We start from the raw sequence: 20,459 nt of genomic DNA, 5'->3' as shown, positions 1-20,459 counted from the left end.
TTTTTTCTCTGCAAGTCTCCACCTTGTGAAAACGGGTAACCCAGAGGGGCTGCTACTTTTTTCGTTTCGATTCTCCAATATCCTCTACCGGACGCTTTTCTGACTTGACTTTATTTTCAAGAAGTAATTTTAGTACGGTGCCCGCCGAGGGGACTACCATTCGGAATCCAGAGAGAGCGTATGTTCGAATCTCAGTGAAACACCAAAATAAAGAAAAAGTTTTTTCTAATAGCGGTCGCTCCACAGCAGGCAATGGTAAACCTCCGAATGTATTTCTGCGATGAAAAAACTCCTCATAAAAAATATCTGCTGTTCGGAGTCGGCTTAAAGCTGAAGAAGTAGTATAACCAATAAACGAAAATGCGCAATGAAAACAAAGTTTATTCTACTACAAAAACCATAAAAAATCGAGTTTCAAATCTTGTACAAATTGAAAAAGAACTAATAAATTCAGCAAATTTTCATCAAAAGATCTAACTCTTATTCAGAATTTTTAGATTAATTTTCCGAAAGCAGCTTTTTAGACCATTAAATTTTGGTCTAATAATATAAAAGTTAAAAGAGGATGTAAAATGGCGTTGATTTTTATAATTTTTTCCGCTGGCCTGCTTGGGTGTTTTCTTCCATGAAAAAAAAGTTCATTCGTTATTTATGTGCGATTTTTGAGCCACGTCAAATTAGCATTTTATTATAGCAGAATTCAGTGCGTACTCGAAATTTTTGAAAAAGAGTTTGAAATTTGGTGAAAATTTGTTGAATATATTTTTTTTTCAATTCTCAAAGTTGAAAACTTAGATTCACATATACGACTTTTGTAGTAGAATGAAGTATATGTATAATTGCCGCTTACACCCTTTTTGGGTGTTTGGCCGAGCTCCTCCTCTTATTTGTGGTGTGCGTGTTGATGTTGTTTCGCAAATGGAGGGACCTACAGTTTCAAACCGACTCCCAACAGTAGATATTTTTTATGAGGGGATTTTTCATGGCAGAAATACAGTCGGACTTTTGCCATTGCCTGCCGAGGGCGACCGCTATTAGAAAAAACTTTTTCTTAATTTTGGTCTTTCACCGAGATTCGAACCTACGTTCTCTCTGTGACTTCCGAATGGTAGTCACGCACCAACCCATTCGGCTACGGCGACCGCCCATAAACTATATTTTCATAAAATATAAAATAAATCAAAAAAATTAATAAAGAAAGATTTTGCTGTATTTATTTAAGCCACACGCAAACAGGATTTTTTAATAATTATCTTTTTTGCTCTCGACATTTTTTTGCAAATAGAAAATAATTGATAAATTTATAGTAAAAACAAAGTAACTAGTAAATAGAGTAATAGTAAATATTTCTGAGTCTTATAGCTAAAAAACAATACTCCAAAGGGTTAAGTCAACTTTGATTTTTTGCAGTTTGAGGTCAATTTTATGATTTTCTTAACACATTTGGCTTTTAAAGACACTAGTTTTAAAAGTGTATGCAATTTATGTCCTTACAGGAGAGATTCGCTTTAAAATTCAGAAAAACCTGCGCAAATCGGAGCATTCTGTGCAAAGTTATTGACGCACAAACATATTTTTGGGCTTTTCAAAACTTGTTCACTCATATGTGCATATATATGTACATAGATAACTTAATTATATGAATTATATGGAATGAAAAAGCATTTAATAAGCATTTTCCCGTAAATAAATAACGAAGCTATTTTCAGTTGACCTTCTGATTTTAAAATTAGACACGCAATGCGACACAACTATTTCAATGGATTTAGGTCAGCTTATAATTAAAATGGCATCTTTATTATTTATGGATGGGCAAACACAGGTTTTTAAAGAACTTTGTTATATAACCTAGTCACACCCACTCTGCGTTGCTACGGCTCAAAGTTGTTGTGATTCAATAGATCGAAATTGATTTCGACATTTAAAGTTAACTCTTCTTCTAACAAGAACAAAAAAAAAAAAGGGCGCTGCTATTCTTCACTGCAATAAATTTGTTCTACCCAATACTAATATTTATTACTGAGCCCAATTCAGCTGAAAGCAGCCGGAATTAGAAATTTCAAATATTTCATTCAAATTATAGCTGACTTTCAGGTGAATAGTAAGTAAAACTAAAGTATTTCTCTTTACTCTGTGAACCGACTTTATCGAATTAAAGCTTGCGAGTGCGTACGCAAAAAGCTAGTTAACGATCAAAATTAACTTTCCAAGAAAAACGCGTTTTGAGCTTTATAATTTTTTAATATTTAAATTTACGCTAAAATGCAGAGAAAAATTTTTGTAATAACATAATTCATACTTCCATGCATTTTAAGTATTTTTTTTTTTTAATTTGTTTATCTTTTGTTAGTGTTCTTTAAGCGGAAATAAAGGTTATTCATGGTTAGGGATAAAAAGGAAATCATCAAAAGATATCAGACAGCCAAGCTGCCTTACGGGATCTGGATGCATTCCAAAGAACATCAAGGAGTGTCTTACATTGACGCCAAATCCCTTATTGAGGTGGCTAAACAGTATCGTATTATCTTATGCTGGGTTCCAGGCCACAGAGATATACCAGGTAACTGTAGAACTGACCAACTTGAAAGAGAAAGTACCTGTATGCCAAGCTTAAATAATTTTATGGGGTTACCTCTGGCAAATTGTAAGCTTCTTGTTATAGACGCACTAATCGGTTCTGTAAATCAAAGATGGATTAGTACCAATACCTGTGAAATTGCTAGGCAAATATAACCAATGCTAAATTTACATATATCCAAGAATATTATAAAATTGAGTAGACTTCAAATTAGGACCTTAGTAGGGGCCCTCAGAGTATATTATCTCATAGGAAGTCGCGTAAGGAGGTTAGGCATTTACATGCATGATTTCTGCTAAGCTGAAGGAATGAGGAGGAGCTGGAAACAATTCAACACCTTTTTCGCACAGACCCGGTTCTAGCCAGAAGCAGGAACTGATATTTAAGATCCTATTTCTTAATGAATATAGATAATCTAGACACTTTAAGTACCAAAAATCTTTTACGCTTTGTCCAAAGCTCAGGATGGTTCAATCTGGAAGGGGAAGTCTAGCCCAGCCCCTGCGGCTCACAACGGACACATTTCGTGGTATAAGTGACATCACTGTTCCTATGTGTGATTTGATTGTCAAACCTACCTACCTTAAATAAATGCAAAAAAATGTTCACTTGAGACTTGTTGCATTGAATTTTTAAGGTATTCAATGATATTAAACCGCCAAAATCAATTATCCGGGCGTTATACCCCTTTTCTCAGACGCGGTCACATCTACTTATATTATCTCAAGCTGCATTCAAGTTGTCTATACATACGCCTACCACCTTTGGAGTTTAGTGTAACTAGACAAAGCATTGTGGCCCCATTTGTATACACCTGAATTCTACTTTTTCTTAAGTTTCTCCGTGTAATGTTTTGTCTAAAATGGAAACGTTACGACATTATATCCCGCTATGTTCTCCTTTATTTGAATGCCAAAAGCGCGAGATTTCAACACGCTCCTTTACTCAAGTGAGCCGCCACAGACTGGAGCTCTTCAAACGTGCTCTTATAACACCAGACGTTTTCCTGCGTGCTACAACTGGGTGAAACTGTCTGTCAATCTGTCTCTTGATTTCATCACTGTTTCGAAAATCTCTCGCAGTTCTTTTAACACCTGTACCATTTTTAAACTAGCCATTAAGCTACCTTTATAGCTAGAATTCTGACCTTATCACTGCTGTCAGTGTCACGGTCATAACTGTGCCTACACAGTTTTAGTAAGATGCGTTAAATTGCATCATTTTGGTAACAAAATTACCCAATTTTTCAATTAAATCTCTCACCATATCGATTGTGGATTTTCACAATTTCTGTGCCACTAAATTCAAAAAGCGTCCCTAAATTCAAAATATGCATTATTCATCGAACACTCATTACATAAATTTTAACAGCATTACGTGTATATGTTCTCTCACCAGCATTTCCAAAAAGCACTGCCACGTGTAAAGGCGTTGCCCCATTAGGTGAGATCTCATCCTTGGCAACGGCAAACTTTCGCCTATCCAAAGCCTGCTGCAAAGCAAGCAAACTGCCTTCTCGAGCTGCTTCGTGTACTCGGCGTATTTTACTCTGCGAAGGAAAACGAAGTGTTAATTCAAAATAGGTGCATTCATATTGAAATAAAAAAATAAATATTATTAAAGGAAAAAATAATTGGTTCTAATTGTGTTTCATTTTTTATTTTTGTTTCTTTGTGGTGAAATTTATCAGACGAGTGTACGACTTTACCACGCTGAAAACATCGGTTCGCGTCAGATCATCGAAATTAAGCAGCGTCGGGCGCGGTTAATACTTGGATGTGGGACAGCTTGTCAAAGGAGTGATTCGGTTTCACACGTTTGATACCAAACGAGGTTTCAGACAGGGAGGCTCGCCGTCGTGTGACTTATTAAACCTGATGTTGGAGAGGATCGTACGAGCCGCAGAACTTAATTACTCAGGCACAATTTTTTACAAGAACATACAATTGTTGGCGTATGCCGATGATATTAACAACATCGGCGTTAACAATCGCGATGTTAGTTCTGCCTTCTCCAAACTGGATAAAGAAGTAAACCGAATGGGTCTGGTGGTGAACGAGGACAAAACGAAGTACGTCCTGTCATCAGTCATCAAACAAACAGTCAGCGCACTCGCGTATCGGCATCCACGTTACTGTTGACACATATGGACACCGATAACAATGTCAGCCCCGAACTTTGGACTAAGTAGGCAACTGAGTAGTAAAGTCCTCTCTCGACGAACAAAATTAACACTCTACAAGGCTCTCATCATGCCCACCCTAACGTATGGCGCAGAAGCTTGGATCCGATGAAACGTCACTTGGAGTGTTCGAGAGAAAGGTTCTGCGGGAGATTTTTGAACCTTTACACGTTGCCGACGGCGAGTATCATAGATGGATGGAACAATGAACTTTACGCCGACATAGACATAGCGCAGCGATTAATGATCCAGCGGCTCGTTGGCTGGGTCCTATCGTCCGAATGGATACAAACTATCAAAGTATTCGATGCGGTACCAACTGGTGGGAGCAGACGAAGAGGAAGGCCTCCTCGGCCTTGGAAAGATCAGATGGAGAATGACTTGGCTTAATTTGGCGCACTTTGATAAACTCGGCAAAATCGTACACAAGGGTGCCTCATACGAATTGAAGGTGAGAAATTTTTGTACTCGTTATTTCGATCCTCCAAGTGTTGCTATTTCAAAATTTGTCATTGTGTCATTCTCACGATAATTTTTTCTCTTCTACTTTTTATGAATCATATTAGGCGCTGTAATGTAAGTGAATCAAAGATAACTTTGTCAAAAAATTTTATTTATTTCTTGATATTATATTACACAATTAAGAAAACTAGCAGCAAAGGCTATCGGGCTGATACCAAAATATAAGGTAGTCCGTTTACTCATTTTAAATATCGATTTGACAGCTAAAATAACGTCAGCGACCGATCAGAAACGTAGTTTTCGGTTAGGCACCTACAAACTGATACGCTTTTCGCCTGAACCAAGTTGGAAAATATTAAAATCGAATCTGGAAATTGAGAATCGAAAAATCAACCGATGCGGTGATGTCAAACGGCCACCTAAAATCCGTGAATTGGCTCCATTACATTACACTGTGCAATAATTGAAACCAACCCAGACTTTGTTAATATTTTCTGAAAAAAAAAATGGTTAAACTGTATATCTTAGTGAAGCGAAAGGTTAAGACATATGCAATAAAATGCACTGGAAATATATTCGTAGAATATTTTAACCCATCAACTCCTACTTAAAAGGCACATTTGGACACTTTTTTGAAGAAAGCCAGCAAAATATTGAATTCAAAAAGGCAAGGATTCAGAAGACCTAGAAAAGTATTCTTCAGAAAATTTTACTAGGTGTTCCCTAAAGCAAAGCCGTCATGTCACCAATGTAAACGTCAAGAACGAATTACTGTAAAACCAGCCGCGGAAGTCATTTGAAAAAAATAGTTTTCATGTTCAGCGGTTTTAATGGCTTACTCTTTCTAATAAAAAATAAAAAAAATTTTCAAAAATATTCATGCATCTTTTTTTTATAGACGAGTTATGTGAAATAATCTAGAAATACTTCATTTTTTGTTTTCTTTGAAATTAATTTTTACGAAATACATCCATTGCTCTAGTCCTTAAAAATTTTGAGAAATTGGAACCTAATTATTTTTTAAGCTCATAAAAATTAGTTACTGATCAAAAAGTGTACAAAATCCCCACAAGCACCTTACCCGTGCGTGAGAAAGTGTTAGAAGGAAACCCTCTCCCTTGGCAAAGAAGGGAATTGCTTTTTAAAAAAAGTAATGCAGTAGCTCAAACTTTGGAGCCAAGCTAAACTGATTCTGCTACAGTTTATTTACTAGCTCAGCCAAATTTATCTAAGAGATTTTCATTGAAAGAAGGCATTAAATGAAAACTGAGGCATATTTTGTAGCGTTCAAGATAGAAATTTTTCTAAAGGCAGAAAATAATTATACAGAAATATCCTTGAAACAGATATATCATATTAGAGGTTTTTGTGGTGTAAAAAATATTAAAAAAATGTAAATGAAACGAATTATATTTTTTTGTGAAGATATTTCTCAGACTGCCTTCGTGTATTTCAAATTTTTGAGGTTACCCAACTTAATTTTTGTTTTTAATTTTTTGTGTTTTTAGTTTTCTTTTACTACTCACCATATAATTGGGCACATTATTGAGAAACGCCTGTATATCTGGGTTATTCGATTTCATATCCACCAACTTGTTGCCATCACCATTAAGTACAATCTGCGCTAATTGCTCCATATCACCGGAATCAATGGCATTGCGTATATCGGACTCCTTCAGTTGTAATATATTTTATTGAATAAGTACAGAGATTGCATTAAAAATTTTTAACAACAAAAGACAGATAAAAACTTACACCAATACAACAACAAAATAATCAATACTACCAGAGTAAACAAAAAAAAGCTAAAAGCAAAAAAAGAAACCAAAAAGCCAATAACTGACTGTTAATTTTTCTATTAAAAAAGCGCACATAAACCGAAATACAACTGCACTCAAAAAAATTAATATAAAAAAAAAACAAAATCATAATTATATACTTATATAAATTCACACAATTCAGAAATTAACTTGTATGCTTAGCGTTAATACTTCATGTACATAAGCAGCGGATTGTGACTGAACTCTATTATCCTCCGATGCGCCAGCCACGAAGCCTTCAATGGCCAACGATGAGGTGGGCGAACTGGCATCACCATTGCCATATTTATCTTCATTGTGATTTTCGTCGAGCTGTTCGGCTGTATGCGGATCTGTAATGACATGAACATCATCTTCTGGTTCTGGTTCAGACTCGGCTTCGTTGTCGGATTTCGTTGTGGATTCAGGTTCATCTTCAACTTCTAGTTCCGGTTCTGATTCTGGTTCAGGTTCAGAACTGTGCTCCGCTTCGTTTTCATTTGCAGCTTCTACCTTCGTTTCATTATCGTTGTTTGGCTAACGAAAAATGTTCGATGGTAACAAATTCATTTTTGAATTTTACTAAAACTTTTGATGTGATGCTGCTTTTTCGAAAAAATGCGCAAAAATACAGCACAACTTTCGTATTTAACAACTAATACATATTTAATAAGCAGTGAAATATCTATCTACGGTGCTATACAAAATTTATTCAAGTAATATCACATAAACGAGTCAGCCTTAACGCGTAGTAAATGTTAACCAAACATTCTCGTTAACTGGAATACACTTGTAAAAAGCAAAATTCTCAAAGTTATTGAACGGTTCGTGAATTTGAACGATCTTATAGTGGACTCGCTGTAAAGTGCATTTTAATTATTTCTTAAATTTTAATTTTTATTTTTTTCATTTTTTAATTATTTCACAATTTTTTTCGGCTATTTTTGCACAATTTTGAAGGCTTGGTTTAAGCCTTGGTTACATTCAAGTTCTGACTACCGAATCACTGCAGTATGTTTCAAACTGTCCATTTGAGCAATAACTGTCACGAATATTTCGAAATTAGGCTCATTTTGCTACCTGACCACAAGAAAAATGCAGGTGACTGTTAGACACATGAGTAGGAGCCCGTAAGGTTCCCTACGAAATCGAAGATTGCTATTCTCTTACCTAATTGTGGTCTGCTCCAGTTATGATGCACTCAGCGAGCGCTGGGCAAGAAAACCAACTTGCAAAATCGCAAGATTCTTCTGGCAACGAGCAGATCAGAGAAGCACTCGAGGGAGGAAGCTACTGTGTCTTGTGGGTATCCTTTCCGGAAACTGTGCGTTCAGCATCCTCTCAGTGAGACTTGACATTAATTCGAGTTCTTTCTGCAGCTGCTTTAGGCAGGATGAGGTGAAAGCATCTCAGTACCTTCTTCTAAGATTTCCTACCCTCGTTTGGCTAAAATTTAGGCATCTTGGCACTCACTGTTTTCCTACGCCTGCGGATATAGCAGGCTTTGAAAGCCTTTGTATCAACTATAATCACCCTAAAAATGAAATATGATTGAATGAACCTTCTCAACATGTTATGGAACTTCAACACAGTATTATTAGGTTGAGTTTCTGGATAGAAGCGAAGTTAAATAGCAGCCCATAGTATTAAAAAAGGGTTAAATATGCCCCTAAATGATCATAAGCCTTTCTGTGAACTTGCAAAGGGCCACATTAACGGACTTCTCAGGTGGAGGGAGGAAAAAAATTCGTTGAACACTGTCAAAATTCTACTAATTAGCAACAAGCAAAACAATTCCTAACACCGGACAAACGAATTACTGATAAGCTACTTTCACTCAGCATTGTAGACTTAACCCTTTGAACTCATTACTTTACAGGCCACTGTAGCCTGAGATACCATTTAAACAGAAGAACATCTGCCGTTTCTGTGAAATGGAAACTGAAAATTCAGAGCACATTATTTGTAAATATCCTGCACTAGGCAGAAAACGGCTACCCCACCTTGGTGGTAGTGCAGTGCAACCAGTTAACCATAAGTTAGGGAGCATGATGTGCTTATTTTTAAAAAACCCTTAAAATATAGGGCCCCTCAGCAGCTTAATAATAATAATAGCAGACTTAGTTTTTTAACCACCTGATGTATTTTATCGGTAGTAAACCCCACCCTATAATCACTTTTCCTGTTTCCACGTCCCTTAGCCTTTGCAACGGTATCAAAAAAGACTTTCTTTAATTTATCGTCCAAGTGAGTTCTTTCATGGACTCATCTCAGCACTTATTTCTATGCTGTCCGGTTTGTGCAAGGCTTACATTAAGTAAATTTTCTATATTTCATTACATGCAGAGTTTTTCCCCCAATTCCTAACTAGTGACTGTTCGACTTTATATTATTCTTTCTCTCCTTGCCTATCTTTGGCTTCCTACTAACTTAATTCCACTAGAAGAGATTACAAAAAGTTGCTTAGGATTCGGACATTTTCTGGTATTTTACTAATTACTTTACTTTAATTATTGAATTTTGAACAAAAAACTATGAAGAAATTTAACAAAAAAATAATTCAAATACACGGAGTAAAATACCGATATCAGTGTTAGTTTCAGCTAAAGAACAGTAGTTGCTTAGTTTATACACAACACTGTACTTTAAAGCTTTTAAATGCATAATAAATTTGCTAATTTCCTAGAAACAGCAAACCATTAAGATTGTAACACTCAGATAACCAGTTATATAATGTCATTATGTTCGACATTCAATAACAAAAAACTCCTAATCAAGATCACATTACATATTTAGCTGCAACTGCATTGCACTTGCAACCGATATAGCGGAACGCAACAAATACTGCTTTAAATGTGTATCAAACTCACGGCAAGTAAGTTGAAAACATTGATTCTAATAGCAATAAAATAAATCAAACTTTTGAAAGGAAGTAAAACTTTGTGCATTTAAACACACAAAAAAAAATAAAAAAAACTATATAATATCTATTTTGTTACTAAGAATTTCCTAACCTGGTAGCAGATCGAATGTTTTTGATAAATTGGCGCAACGCAACACATGATACGAAGCACAGCTGCAGCGGAAGTGGCAATGACAACGACAGCTATTGCAAGTTGCAACACACCAACAATAAGTGGCATGTGAAATTACAATGCGAAAATGGTGAATTGCTATAGCGTGGCATATCGCAGGACAACAAACATTTTGACGCTTGCATGTTCACATGCCATTTCACACGCCACGGAAGGAAGCTAAAGGGGCTTAAGGGAACGAAAGCATGTTCGTATATACATAAACACATATGTGTGTATATATGGGGTGCAGTGAAATGAGAAATAAGGTGGACTACACTGACAAGCATTTCCTGAGAGGCAACTGGCCCACAGTGGTAAGTTGGAGCGCCTTGAGGGAGAAGGAATAAAAATTAGAAATTTTCAAATTTTTATGTCGTAGTATAGGAGGCCTTTCAAAATAGTGTTTTTTTAATCTTTTTCAACTAAATGTTTTTCATATAACTTTTTCCGAACTTTCCGTAAAAAATCAAAAATTTAGTTTTGTCCTAGAAATAAAAAAAAAAATATACATATATTTTTACATTTCAAAATTTTAATATTTTTTTGGAAAATGAAATGTTTAAATGTTTTATTTTAAAATCGCATAGAAGTTTTTGGGGAGCTCTTCCGCTACGGCGCGGGTCAATTCAGATCCACGTATATTTACAATGCACCACTTGATTTTTTCTAACATCTTCATTTGGTAGGAAGAATGAACATCTAGTTCACTTAAATGACACATCGCTGCGCTATTAGCGTATATGCACGATTTGTTCTCTTGAGAACTCCGGGATGGACCTCGCAGCAACTCAGCGAACGCTGGGCGAGTGTACAAACGTGTAAAGTCGCGAGATCCTTCTGGCCACGGGTAGATCGGGAGCGCTCAAGGGAACTTCTAAGTCTAACAAAGCCGCAGCTCTGGAATTTGGTAGGTATCCTTACCGGACATTATTCGTTAGGTACCCATGCGGGGATACTTGAGATTGCTTCAAGTCCTTTCTGCAGAAGTTGTCTAGAGGATGAGATGGAATAATTTCAGCATCTTTTTCTCAACTGCCCTGCTCTGGTCAAGTAAAGATTTAGAATTTCATCAGTGGCTTGAAACGGCTAATACAAAAGTAATTAGCCACTGTTGGTCGTCATCTTCTAATCCAAAGTCCCTTCTTTCTTTTTCTATCTGTTTGATTATTTTCCTTCCATAAGTTTAGAAATATCATTTTCCGTGTTAGTTATATCTATCACAGGGTTAATATTGCACTATATTACCCACAGCTATGTTACCAAAATATTCATTCGTCTAGCAGAAACCGAGATTTCCCTTATACAACAACATGTTAAGATCTTTCTGATGGTAAACCTATTTAGGTTTATTTTTATGACAGCTAGTCATTGCGGCCACCGTAGCCGAATGGGTTGGTGCGTGAATTCACAGAGAGAACGTCGGTTCGAATCTCGGAAAAACACCAAAATTAAGAAAAAGATTTTTCTAATAGCGGTCGCCCCTTGGCAGGCAATGGCAAAGCTCCGAGTGTATTTCTGCCATGAAAAAGCTTCTCATAAAAATATCTGCCGTTCGGAGTCAGCTTGAAACTGTAGGTCCCTCCATTTGTGGAACAACATCAAGACGCACACCACAAATAGGAGGAGGAGCTCGGCCGAACACCCAAAACGGGTGTACGCGCCAATTATATATATATATATAGTCATTGTTCGCTATTCTAGCGCTGCAATAAAAGCTCGTTTAGCTGACAGCCTGAGTAGAATGTACTTAAAAGGTGTTGCCAGCTTTTTTTTGCATACATTGAAAAGGAAATAGTAAAGGAAGAAATTTTAAGGTTTGTCTTGGCTATGGAAGTACAGGAAAATAAAGAAAAAATTTATAGATGCTTCCCAAGGAAGTATTCAAAACAAAAGTCGAACTGAAAACCCCTTTTATACTGGCTGCTCAAACACGAAGTATAATCACATGACCTGCTAAGGCCATATATATGCTACTTGTTTTAGATTTTATTAACTTTTTTTTTTTAATTTTAACACAAAAAATCTATTAATGGGTCCTAGTGCATTGCAACCACTTTTGTGTTTTATTATGCTTGACTGCGAGCCTATAGTTGAAGGCATCTAACGAATTTAAGCCCATCTCCGACCGTTTCTTTTTTTCATATTATCAAAAGATTCAGAGGCTCACCACCTAAGTGAGTGAGTCTTCATTCGCAAAGGATGTGCTCTGGTATTTCACGACCCAGCTCTCAAAAACGACAGACACTAATTTCTACTGATCCTGTTCTCCTGGAATGATAACAAAACTACAATGTTCCGAATAGTATATAATAAGAGTTCGTAAGGCCTCTCTGTCCAGATTTAGAAGTCTACGTGATCAATTGAGTCAGAGAGGATCAATTGTTTTACTGCCTCTGTTCGGGACTTACCATCCAGTGCCATATGAATTCCGTATTCTTCCAGTAGTTGACAAATTCCTTTATTTGGGCTTTGGTAATCCCGCCACCGTGGTCGAATGGGTTGGTGAGTGGGAGTGCGTGGGTTCGAATCTCAGGGCATGAAACAGCAAAATGATAGAACAAGTTTTTTCTAATAGCGGTCGTCCCTCGGCAGGCAATGGCAAACCACCGAATGTATTTCTGCCATGAAAAAGATCTTCATAAAAGCCATTTGCCATTCAGAATCGGCTTACAACTGTAGGACCCTTGATTTGTGGACCAATATCAAAATGCACACCACAAATAGGGGGAGGAGCTCGTCTGAACATCTAACAAAAGTGTACGTACCAATTATTTATTTATTTAAGCCCGCGGAAGGGTTCATTTTTGATGTAGCGCCTAATGTCGCTAGGCAGTTGGCCTATTCCTTGTCGTCCAGGCCTTCATGTTCTCGTATTCAGCCCAGTAAAGCAATGTTCCTTGCTCCTAGGATATTTAAGACAGTAAATCATTCCATAAGAAGTTTAGATACTACTGTGTGAGACTGCAGGGCACATAACACAACCTGGCTGTCTGACAAGATATGGATGCGCTTCGAAGTAGTACCACTTCGCAACATGGTGAAAAGATGTTCACAGGTGTATGGCGAATATCAGACCGTTAACCGACTCTCAGCGAAATCGATAGAATCGGCTGATAAGCTGACGAAACAGAGGTTGCGTTTTCCAAAAAACTGAGATTAGTGTTGCTGATATACGAAAAAAGGAAATACAGTACCTGCTTATAAGGAGCAATATAATATACACAAATCCATCAAACCTTCACCCATGTTGCTTCGTTGCTATCTAAACAACGACTGTTTGGACGAGTGTGTGAATACGTGTGAAACGAGCGGACAGAAATCGGTTGACGAGGGCCTTGTGAGGTGGCAGGCGAAGTAGCTTGCACAATTCACCATAGCTAATGGCCAAGCCTGGTCAATCCATCATCCTTGATTTCGTAGGCAATCTCTGCCGCAAATCTCTATGGCACGCAAAGATGATATAACTATGTATTAACAGGTTTGCTATTTAGCTATGGGAAAACAGAAAATTGTGAGGGGAACTTTAGCTGCAACGTCATTTGGGGTTACGGCAGTCGAATTCTACACGATCAATTTACATGTATTCACACTCTTGTCCAAACAGTCGTTGCTCAAATAGCAACGAAGCAACATGGGTGAAGGTTTGATAGATTTGTTTTCGCATATCACTAACACAATGTTAGTGCCAGCCAAAACCTGCACGATAATTTTGTACATATTCAGAAACCCTACAAGACAGCTGACTATCATATAAGCACTCATATTATCATCATCACTATCTTCATCCAAATACACATTTTTGTTCTAGCCATGGGAAAATTCTGATAGTTTTCCCTTGTCGCTGTGATATTCTATCCCTCTTTTACCAAGAGCAATTTCTTATAACTGAAAAATATATCTACTATGCTCTAAACTACTCATTTTCGTCATCAAAAAGTAATCAGCACAAACTCGTCAATAACTCCTCTAACTTCGTTAAAAAGTAATCAGAGTGAGGAGTTTCGTTAAATTGTTTTATTTAGAAATTATAAAATTTATGTTTGTGTTTTCATTTAGATTCGAACTCGCGAACTTTCAATATTTCTTTTATTTTCATTAAAAAACTTTTACACACCAATTCGCTGTTTCACCCACGGAGATTCGAACTCACGAATTTCCAAGTCTTAGCCAAGCATCTACTCATTCGGCTATGGCGACTATAAATTAAACGCAGCTAAATTTCACACTAGTACTTTTTTCAGAGCACCACTTTATTTCGTTAAAATTATTCAACACTGATGACAATAACTCCTCATTTTCGTTAAAAAGTAGTCAGAATGAGGAGTTTCGTTAAAATGTTTTATTTAGAAATTATAAAATTTATATTTTACGAAGATCCGAACTCACGAATTTTCAAGTCTTAGTCAAACTACTCATTCGGCTATGACGACCCTACAACAACAACAACGATAGAGCAGAGTCCCCATAGGTTATCTGCAACATTTTTAAGGCGTCTGAAGCCGAAATTTTGTTGGAATAACAAAATTTCAAACAAATTCTTTGTTCAACTTCATTTCCCATCGTTAAATTCGAAGAACACACTCGAGCTTGACTTGTTTACAGTAGCACAGAAAACAAACTATGTGACATATCACGCTGAAATTTGCCATGTAAGCTTATAACAGTCCTACCAAAAAACAAAAAATTTATTTTTGCCATATGCTATCCGCGGACCGTTTTATTGATACCGTCTCGTTCATATTTGAGTAGAAGGTACTTTATCAAATGTTGTTCTGCCCAAAGTTAAAGAATTTTCTGCTCTGGGCGTATCATGTGACCTTGGTTTTACATTCGTAAGTCATATTAGTTAGATATCGCCAAAGGCTTATGCCAATTTAGCATTTCTGAGGGCAATGCGAGGAACTTTAAACACCCCTATACTATAAACATTTTATATAACCCCTTAGTTCTTTCTAAACTCGAATATGCAACTTTGATTTGGAATACTATTTATGTCTCTTACTCAAATAGAGTTTAAAGTAGTCAACGAAATTTTATTCGATGCGCTCTGCAACCTTTTCATTTATCTGATCCACCACCATGCTACAGTGCTCCGTGCATGCTAATACATCTGGAGTTCTTGCCAGTAGACGTACCCTTCAGATTTTGACGTTTGTTTTTTGTTGTTATTTGTGGCTCTGTTAATTGTAACGACGTCTTTGAAGAGATTGGTTTCAGTGCGCTTCACAAAACTTTACGATTTTACTATCCAAGTAACATCAAAACACTCAAATGAAACTACTATAATTTATCCCCTATTACGAGAACTCCTACTGCGTTAAATACGAGGGGTGCCTTTTATATGTCGCGATTAGAGAACAAAAACAAATTTTAATCATCGACAATCACTTTATTGTTTTTCAAAATATTCTCCATGAAGATCTTTACACTTTTGCATGCGTTTGAACCAATTGTCGAAGCACTTTTGCCACTCTGAATGAGCTACCTCCAAAACATGCGTTCTGAATGCCGCAACCGCTTCTTCAGGTGTCGAAAAACGTTGACCTCTCAGTTTGTTTTTTACGTACGGGAATAAAAAGAAGTCATTCGGTGCCAAGTCAGGACTATACGGCGCATGACCCACTAATTCGATGTTTTGGGTGCTCAAAAATGTAGTTGTTTGAGCCGATGTGTGAGAGCTCGCATTGTCCTGGTGAAGAGACAACTAGTTGGAAGACAACTGGCAAACAAATGGTTGTGTACCACTCAGAATTTACTGTTCTGCGTTGTTCTAGTGGTACGGTTGCGACATGTCCAGTTTTTCCGAAAAAACAGGCAACCATTTGCTTGGAAGTGCTTCGTGCGCGAACAACTTTTGTTGGATTTGGCTCATCTTGAAACACCCATACAGTCGCCTGCTGTTTACTTTCGGGCTCATACGCGTAAGTCCATGATTCATCACCTGTCACGATGTCATAGACGTGTTTCGAAGCCCCGCGATCGTAGTTTTTGAGCATTTCCTTCGACCAATCGACACGAGCCTTTTTTTGAGCGATTGACAAATTGTGTGGGATCCAACGCGAACAAATTTTTTTAACAGTCAAATGTTTATGCAATATTGAATGTATGCTGGTCCCACTAATGCCTAAGATTGTCTCAATCTCACGATAGGTCACATGACGATCTTGCAATATCAGTTCGCGCACAGCATCAATGGTTTTCGGAACAACAACTGATTTTGGACGACCTTCACGAAATTCGTCTTGAAGTGAACTACGACCACGATTGAATTCACCATACCATCGATAAACACTGGTACTTGATGGAGCTTCATCGCCAAAAAATGAATTAAGTTCATCCATGCAATGTCGCTGAGTTAATCCACGTCGAAAGTTGTAAAAAATAATCGCACGAAAATGTTCACGATTTCATACCATTTTTGGACCGAAATGAATCTTTCAAGTTACTGTGAACAACACAAATAGCGCTGGTATTTCAAAACGTTCTGAGTACGTAAGAGCCAAAAAATGTCAAACTTTGCGATATAGCTGTCAGTTGCCAGATTGCAACACCAGGGTTGCCAAATCCCGATATATAAAAGGCACCCCTCGTAGTATCTACAGACTACTCGACCTAAATTTTGCTATGGCAAACTCTCTTTTCCATTCGAGAAATGCGCCCCACTATTCTAAGGTTCTTGTCATCATAGACTTAAATAAATAAATGAAACGGCTAAGCTCTTCTTAAATAAACTCATACTTGCACAACTTATACTCACCAAATTTCCTACCTACATTCGTATATGTATATGTTTATTGTCTCTTTCTCCCCACGACACGTATAGAAAAATCATCCATTTAAAGAAGAAGAATGTCTACCAGATGTGCAGGTGAAGTGTAAATAAACAAAAGAAAGGTATATTCTAACAAAAAGTGTACTCTACAGGAAAAGATGTCGTGATGCGATTACAAAACACTTTTAATTCAGTTCAAACGTTTACATATATTAATAATTCAAGTGTTTTTATCTTACACAGTTTTCTAAGTGTATTCGTGTAACTAAATTAATTCATTTTGCACATACAATATTTTGCACTTAACGGCTAAAATAAAATATTTCATAGATGTAATTGCGAAAATTCAAATATTATTAAAGATTTCTCTCAAATGTTGTCTACAACTTTTGCATATACATAAATCCGATTGGTGTGTGTTAAATTTTGGAAAAAAAGAATTTATTATAGAATCTTATTTTATTAATATTGTAATGGGTATAAGATAGTTAGCTAGAGTAGTGCTTTGGCTACTACAGTACGTATATGAAATTAGCTACACTCGTTACAGCAGCATACATCACAAGAACTATTACAGTTGGTTTCACAATCTCAGTAAATGGGTATAAACGAATACAGGGGTTTTTTTATAATTAATACTTTGTTGACAATTTGAAACTTTTGCTTGCGCATACAATACAACTATTAATATATGATTTAGATTTAGTTTTTTTTTTTTTAATATCTCAAAAAGGACAAGCAACACCTTTAAACGCTAAACTACTTAATGTCTCAGTAAATGAATAGTTGTGATAAGAAGTACAATGTGACTACAAACAGTATTTTTCTTTCCATTCAAAATTTGAAAAATTTAAATATCTATGTATTTAAGTATGTATGCATGTTGTCTAGTTGGTTTCCGTAGCTCTATGCTTGCTAAGTAGTTGTGTGCTGTTTCTCAAACATTTTGGTAGTTTAAAATTTTAAGGCGTTTTGTTTATGGAATTGTATCAACTGTTGATTTTTGTGCCCTTAAAGCATACCATATTGTACCTCATCTTCATCTTCATCTTCATCATCGTTGTCTTCATTTTCGTTTTCACCCTCGATCAACGCATCGCTTTTCTTCTTGCCGCTACCATTTCGTTTTCCACTGCCATTCCGTTTTGCGCTACCATTTCGCCTACCCCGCGTCACTTTGGCTGTGGCCAGTCGTGGCATTTTCGCAGTAAATGCATCATTTGCATCACTTATTGTTTCTACTTTATCAAGGCTTGACGGTTTTTCTTCATCTGTTTTGAGCGAGTCTTTTTTTGCTCCAATATCATTTTTTGTAATTGTATCTACCTCCATATTTCCAACTTGTTGGTTTATCTCGTTCTTCACATCCTCTTCAGTCTTATCGTTTACTTTGTTGAGTGCTTCTTGTTTCGTTGTTTCTATATCCTCATTTTGATTATTGCTATCATCGTCTTTACCATTTAATGTGTCTAGTTGTGCGCTGTGTTGTTGGGTATATTTAGTTGCAGCTTCTTTTTCTGTATTGTTGTTTTCAATTATACTTTCTTTCATTTTCGCAAATATTCCATCACTCTTATCTTCACTTTTATTCTCATCTAAGTTTACGTTCATAGCATCTGTTTTATCCTCAGCAGTTTCTGCACTCTTTGGTGGCGTTTCGGATGTCTTCTCTTTTTCATCCAATTTTTCCTTTAATTTTTCATTTAATTTGTCATTTTCATCTTCATTTTCCTTTTGATTTTTATAGCCTTCTCCTTTCTCTTTTTCGCCGTATTGTGCTTTATTATACGAAGTTTCAGCACCACCGTTATTTTCTTTTAAGTTATCTCTATTTTCTACATACTCTTTTTCAATTATTTCACTTCCTTTTTTATTAGCTTTCAATTCTTCATTTTCATCCCCCTTTTTATTTTCATTTTCATCTTCCTTTTCATTTTCGTTGTCACTTTGCTTTTGATTTTCATTTTCCCTTTCTTCTACGTACTTATTTCCATTTTCCTCTCCATTTCCACTTTCCTTTCGGGTTTCATTGGGCTCATTAGTTATTTCACTTTCTCTCTCTTCTTCTTTTTCAGCCCCCTCCTTATCATTTTCTGCTATACCTAATTTTGTTTCTTCATTCACTTCCTCTTCTACTTCGCCCACTTTTTTGCTTATTTCTTCTAATACTTTTGCCTCCTCAGCTAGCGCTTCTTTTTCACTACTTTCTGTCGTTATTTCTACAACTTCTTTATTTCCTTTAACTACACCACTTTCTAGCTCTCCTTCATCGCCTATATTTTCACTCAATTTTGTCTCATCTTTTTCAGTGTTGTCCACTTCTGCAGTTACTTCTTCTTGACTTGCGTCATCCACCTGTTTTTCTCCATTCAGTGTCACTTCTTTGATTTCTTCCACCTCTTCGCTCTCACCGCCAATGCGTGGTTCAATATCCTGCGCGTCTGTCTTTGCTACTTCATCATTACTATTTTTACTAGCTTCTTTTTCCATTTCCTCTTTACTGCTTTCCGATTGGCTTTCAGCAACATTGTACTCTTCCTCAAGTTGCTTCTCTTCAGGGTTAAGCTTCTCATCATTCTTTTCGCCATTCGTATTCATACTTTCACTTGTTGCTTCTTCTTCAATTTCTTTCCCCTCCTTTGCTTCCTCCGCCTCTTCTATATCTTTCTCTTTCACTTCGTGGTCCACAACGCTAGTGCTCCCGCTTTCAGCCGTGCCCTTGCTCATTTCTGTCGTTTCATTCGCCTCACTCTCACCCTCTGCCGAATGCTCATCACTTCCATTTGTTGTTGTGGTTGTTGTTGCAGTCGTTTCATTTAAAGTTTTCATATTAGTCTGCAAAAGTAAACAATTGTCGACTGATATCTTTCTGTTTGTTTGAGTTTAGACAAGCCAAAAAAAACAAATGTTTTCGTTCTTTATTTTTTTTTTTTTTTCAAAATTCAAACTTTTCCTAAATGTTTATTAAATTAACATAAAAGTTAAGAAAAACTCATTTCAAGCCAACAGATATATTTATGTAAAGAAGTGATTGAAGCCGCTGGCAAAACACAAAAATACTGAATGAATAAATATGTTGAACAGAAACAGTTATACATATGTATGTATGTGTATAGTTCCAAAAACATACAAATATTCCAAAATATATAAAAGTACCAAAAAATAGAAAGACGCATCAAGACCGACAATGGCTTACTTTTGACAGTTCCAAACAAAAAAAAAAAAAAATCACTAATTCAATTCTTCAAATCAATTTCTATTCATATGGTTTCTTACTGTTTTTTAATAAAGTATTTTTAAAGAAAATTTTTAGCTCAGAAGCAAGCCAAATACTGCTGCCAATTGAATGAAAAAACATGAATTTTTAAAACTTCAATTGTGCATAAGAAAATATGCAAGAATTTCATGTGCATTGTACATACATAAGTGCGCATAGCTGCAGCATTTATCAAATTAACAACAATAGCAAACTAATTCAGCTTTTCTTTGTGTTTGGTATTTACAACAAACGCTTGCAACACTCTAAAACAATAAACATCCAGTGGTCATAGTGCATTTTTAGTTTAAGTTCGAAAGCAGTTGATTCTCA

The 20,459-nt window shown here is 36.3% G+C and overlaps 1 protein-coding gene across 2 annotated transcripts in view; it reads right to left on the bottom strand.

Annotated features, from left to right (window-relative positions):
- Positions 1 to 20,459, bottom strand: part of LOC129245781 (arginine kinase-like) — a 91,203-nt gene that overhangs the window by 29,440 nt on the left and 41,304 nt on the right. The window contains exons 8-10 of one of the 2 annotated variants that reach the window (XM_054884163.1): positions 7,193 to 7,558; positions 6,749 to 6,895; positions 3,974 to 4,127 (exon numbers count right to left, since the gene is read on the bottom strand). In XM_054884163.1, the coding sequence (XP_054740138.1) occupies positions 3,974 to 4,127; positions 6,749 to 6,895; positions 7,193 to 7,558 (667 nt within the window). The remainder of the gene's footprint in view (positions 1 to 3,973; positions 4,128 to 6,748; positions 6,896 to 7,192; positions 7,559 to 20,459) is intronic. The other variant, XM_054884164.1, reaches the window with a different exon arrangement.

This window comes from Anastrepha obliqua, chromosome 4 (assembly GCF_027943255.1).
Source record: "Anastrepha obliqua isolate idAnaObli1 chromosome 4, idAnaObli1_1.0, whole genome shotgun sequence".
In the NCBI taxonomy this organism is placed as follows: Eukaryota; Metazoa; Arthropoda; class Insecta; order Diptera; family Tephritidae; genus Anastrepha; species Anastrepha obliqua.
The sequence above is the reverse complement of the archived record's forward strand: the minus strand, read 5'-3'. Positions and strand labels throughout refer to the sequence as shown.